Here is a 5,268-nt window from a genome sequence, read left to right as displayed (position 1 = left end):
ATGTATGTATGATAAAATCTTTTTTGTTTTTTTGTGTAAAATGTATTAGAAGAGAAAAATCATGTAAGGTTCACTGTTTTTAGTGAAATAAGCTCAAGAAGACTGTGAAAGTGTTTGTGCAAATTGGGCAATGAAACTGTGGGGTTGGAAGTTATTTGTTTAACCAGTCGTTTGTTTTAACCAGCCAATCAAATTTAGCAGTTTTTACCCAATTTATTTTAGTAAATAAACAAATCAATACACATTGGCCAAAATGCTTGTTTTTTTTTTTGAGAATTATCACAGCTTTCAAAAGTTTAAGGTGGGTCTCGAACTAACAACCTTAGGAATGGATGATAATGTCTTACAGCTAAGGCCACTAGCAATAGTAACTGCATATTAGAAAGCAGTTATAATTAATACCAATGTCGCAACTGTTACCAGCGGCTTCCTCAAATTCTGATCATTACATTGTTTAATCTAACCAAACTAGTTTTAACCAACTAGATTGGTTGTTTTTCCAACCAATCTAGTCTTAGAATCTATCCAAACTCTATACAACTGACAGCAGCTCTCCTACAAACTCCTACATCTTGACTGAATACTGAGACTTTTAAGGGCCTGAAAAAGTTCCCTGATCTGAAATAAAGAATTAAGCCTCTAAAAACTAATTCTCTTCGCCCAGACAAAATGACCCGTTAAGGGTAAATTAGGAAGATTCTTAATTCGTGTCACGGTGGGGGAAGGTGGACTGTGGTCTGGTTCCTTTGAACGCAGTGGTACTGGTGAAGGTTTGACTCCAGCAGGGCCCTGGATCTTATGCTCACTTCGGCCACTCAGGAAACTCACTGTCAGGCCAGTAAACAGGACCACAGACTCGTGTCACAAGAGCGACATCAGGGTTGCAGCTTAGCTCGGCTCAGCGGGGGTCCTGCTCAGAATAGTTCATGGATCAGAAGCAGGTCTAGTCAGAATAGAACCGGGACTCATTGTTCCGGGACTTTAAAAATAAAGCAGAAATCTTGTCTTCCATCAAAGCTCTCCAGCTGCCAAGGAGTACAGTTACACAGCGCTGTGAAGCCATGGCTGAGGACTTAACGCAACAAATGTGGAAGGACTGCAATAACAATTATTTCCACAAAATAAAAGTATTACGAAAATAAAAAATGATTTTCGTCAACGAGACTAGGACTAGACAAAATTTACACACCATGGATGAATGGACATTAAGAAATGTAATTGTTTATAATGAATTTGTAATTGTTCATATAAGTGTTTCTTGAGCTTCATAGAAGATTCCGCATTGTTGAGCTGTTTGTCCCTACAGAGCGCCTGTCCCACAGTGCGGTCAGTAGTAGCAGACCAGTCACTGCGTGGGGCTCTGATACCGGTTCGAGGAGCTGGTGGAACTACTACACCAGGTCTTCAACCTTAGCCTGCAGCTAAGGAGAGTGCCTAGCCTATGGAAGACATCCTGTATCACACCGGTTCCCAAAAAAATCCCAGCCCAGTGAGCTGAATGGTTTCCAGCCTGTGGCACTCACTTCACATCTGATGAAGATGATGAAGCCAATCTTCCTCAATTTCCCCAGACCTTAAGTACCACACGCCCTGGACCGCCGGCTGTTTGCATATCAGCCAGGTGTAGAGTGGAGGATGCCATCCTCTACCTAGTGGGAGTCCACTCCCACCTGGATAAGGGAAGTGCCACAGCTAGGATTCTCTTCCTGGACTTCTCAAGTGCAGCATCCAGCCCTCCCTGCTCAGAGACAAACTGAATAGCATGGGAGCCGACCCCTGTCTGGTGGCCTGGATCCCCAGCTATCTCACAGACAGGCAACAGTATGTCAGGCTGAAAGACACCATCTCTGAAACACTGGTCAGCAGCCCCCGACGGCACAGTATTGGCCCCTGTCCTCCTCACCTTATACACCTCAGACTTCTGTTACATCTCTGAGCTGTGTCCCATACAGAAGTATGCAGATTACACAGCCATTGTGGGGGTGTAACAGGGAGGAATAGGACAGGAGTCTGATGGGGGACTTGGCCACCTGGTGCCGCACCAACCATCTGGAGCTCAACATCTCTAAGATGGAGGAACTGGTCATAGACTTTGGGAGGAATGGACCAAAGAATAAGCCGCTACTACTGGAGGGGGCTGAGGTGGAGGCTGTGGATTCATACAAATATAGGGGGGTGTGGCTGGATAATAAACTGGACTGGAAAACAAACACCAACCACCTGCACAGGAAGAGAGAGAGTAGGATGTATTTTCTGTGGAGACTGAGGTTGTTCAGAATCTGTAATAAGCTGCTGGAGATGTTCTACCAGTCTGTGGTTGCCAGTGTCCTCTTCTTCACCCTGGTGTGCTGGGAGAGTAGCAGATCCATGAAGGACACCTCCAGACTGGACAAACTGGTGAGGCCAGCCATTTGTGTGATTGGCAAGTAGCTGGACCCTCTGGAGATGGTAGTAGAGACAAGGACACTTAAACTGCTGGACATTATGAACAATGCCAGCCACCCTCTGCACAGTCTTCACCACTCAGAGGAGCCTGATCAGTGGGAGATTGCTCCTCCCCAAATGCAGGACCAACAGACTGCTGAGCTCCTTTGTTCCCCAGCTATCAAGCTGTACAACTTGGGGGAAGGAGGAGGTGATATGAAGCACCCTCCTTCCCTGGACATCTTATGCAAATCATTACCTATTGTCACTCATGTGCAATATTCTTCTCTCTCAATGTACAATAACACATGCCAACTACTGTGTCACCTGTTTAATATTTTACTTATTTATAAGGTTAGTACATCTCTGCAGTACAAGTGCAATAACCCAAGTCAGCTACTGTGTAATCTTCCCTTAGCTCTCTACTGTGCAAATATTTGTATATCTAAGGGAAACATATTCCAGGACATTACAACTTTTTTCTTTTTGTATGTTTTTTTTGTACCGTACTATATACACTCTTTTTATATTGTTTGTCGTATTGTTTATCTTTAATGGCACCTTGGTTTAACCCTTTGTATTCTATACAAGCTACTGGAACCAGAACTTTCCTGGTTCTATCCCAAGGGATAAATAAAGTTGATTCTAACTCTAATTATTACACACCACTTTTAAGAGGGGTTGTCTGTGTTGTAAAAAGGTTATAAATCAGGCTGTTAAACATCTTAAATGTTTGTTCCTAGAATCCTAATCTAGATCACTGAGATGCAACACCAGCATAACGTTTAATAAAAATCAGACTTGCATTAATCCTTCAGTTGCTTCCTCTCCTTGTATAGAACATCCATTTATCCAATGTCCTTTGTAGCATTAACTTCAGCATGCAATCCTTTGTAGATGGTGTGTCACTGAAACTGGGCTGTCTGGGGCCATGTGTTCTTAGCTGTTTCTGGGGCTGTGAAGTCAGTGCTCTACAGCGGGCTCTACATAACCATCAACAAAACCTGAAGCTCACCTGTCCACAACACTTCCTTGAGGCCCTGCACCTACACTTCCACTACCATCAAATGTTCCGGTATCCTTTAAAAATAAAAAGATAAAGGGACGGAAATGCATTTGTTGGAGGTAACTTATGGGTATGTAATTTGTTGCAGTATGGTTTGGACCTTAACAACAAAGAGCAGTCAAACAAACTTCCATCAGGATTAATCATAAAGTTATGTGATAGCTTGAATCAATCAGTGTGATTAATGCAGCCATGCTAAAAGTACTGTGAGAGTACCAAAACTTACACAGCTACCAAAAATGGAAAAACTCCCAATATTCATTTTGCGAAATATAAAACAAGAATTTTCATCCCTGAACTTTATTAGATCAAACATAAATGTACCATTTTATTCTAGAAAGCTATAGACACAATAACTTTGTTTTGTGTATTAGATGAATGTTGACTGAGATATTACTTACTGAGATTACTGAGATATTGCTTTCTCCTTTGCTTCTGCCTGTGACTCCTTTGACTTTATGCTGCCAGTATCAGCAGAGGAGATGAACACGAATGTCACACTTGCATCCCTCATGACCAGAGTATTACAGATTTTGGGCCTCTGCCAAGGAAACACTATCCCCTCGTGGCTGTACTGACTCTGGCAGAAACAGAGGCCAGGAACCTTTACAATATTGTGAGTTGTTTTTATTATTCTGTTATTATTAAATGTAATAAGCAGCGCTTTTAAGGAAATAACTGGCTTTGGCACCATTATGTTCAGATGCCAGCAGATTTCCTGTGACACAGCTAACTGCTCTGTTCTCTTCCAGGTGGCAAGTGTGATCGTTATTCACATACCTGATGACATTTACAGACTTTCTGCACGAATTCTCTTTCAATATCTTCTCACATCACAAGGAGATGTGCATGAATTAAAAGTATGTCAAATTTCACCTTGAAGTTTCCTGTTAACCAGAACAAGCTCCATGCTCTATCTACACAGAGTTCTTAGATAATAGGGCTTAAATGATCACTTTGTTGTCTTCTGGCTAGTCAATAATAGATCATGATTCACTTTCTTTCCATAGCACAGTGGTCCCTAACTGGTATGCAAAGAATAAATGATTATTTTTATTTACAATCTGAATCTGAATGAGGTTTTATTTTTTAAGGAGGTATTCTCCCCGTACGTCCATCTTTGTATCGACACATGTCCTGGTCACATGGTTTGTTGTTGCTAATATTAAATTCACAAGCCAGCAGAATAATCAAAGAAAGCGGAAGTGAAATGAGAGAGTAAAGAGGTCCCCATGTCTTCCAGCAGTCTAAGCCTATAGAAGTAGAACTATAGAGATAGCTCAGGATAACTTGAACCTCACTAACTATAAGCTTTATCAAAAAGGAAAGTTTAAAGCCTAGACTTAGGCATGGAAACGCTCTTTCCGTCCACACTAGGTCCACACTGAATGAGCAAAATTGGCACTGGGGGAATGCACATACTATCTTGGCTGTGCAGTTACACAAAGAGTTGGCTGCCTGTTTGAAACAATGGGTGTCAGTGGGTTAATTAGTTTCAATAAAAATAAACAGCCAGATCTTTAAGATTGTGGGCTCTTTAAGCAAATCAAAACAAAAATAATTTTAGAGTAAAGATGGTATCAGCAGTTTGATTAATTGATCAGTTGTTGGTCTGGCCCAGTATCATTTGATCTATTATCATCAGGCCAAGTATCACCTGGTTTACTATAATATGGCCCAGTACCATTTGGCCCACTATTATCTGGTTTATTGTAATATGGCCCAGTACCATTTGGCCCACTATTATCTGGTTTATTGTAATATGGCCCAGTACCATT

General features: G+C 41.6%; 1 protein-coding gene across 1 annotated transcript in view; it reads left to right on the top strand.

Annotated features, from left to right (window-relative positions):
* Positions 1 to 5,268, top strand: part of cgrrf1 (cell growth regulator with ring finger domain 1) — a 13,513-nt gene that overhangs the window by 5,973 nt on the left and 2,272 nt on the right. The window contains exons 3-5 of the mRNA XM_015390615.1: positions 3,322 to 3,499; positions 3,959 to 4,106; positions 4,243 to 4,350. Of these exons, the coding sequence (XP_015246101.1) occupies positions 3,322 to 3,499; positions 3,959 to 4,106; positions 4,243 to 4,350 (434 nt within the window). The remainder of the gene's footprint in view (positions 1 to 3,321; positions 3,500 to 3,958; positions 4,107 to 4,242; positions 4,351 to 5,268) is intronic.

The sequence above is a fragment of the Cyprinodon variegatus genome, unplaced genomic scaffold, assembly GCF_000732505.1.
Source record: "Cyprinodon variegatus isolate N-32 unplaced genomic scaffold, C_variegatus-1.0 Scaffold506, whole genome shotgun sequence".
NCBI classification, from domain to species: Eukaryota; Metazoa; Chordata; class Actinopteri; order Cyprinodontiformes; family Cyprinodontidae; genus Cyprinodon; species Cyprinodon variegatus.
This window is presented reverse-complemented; position numbering and strand designations above follow the sequence as displayed.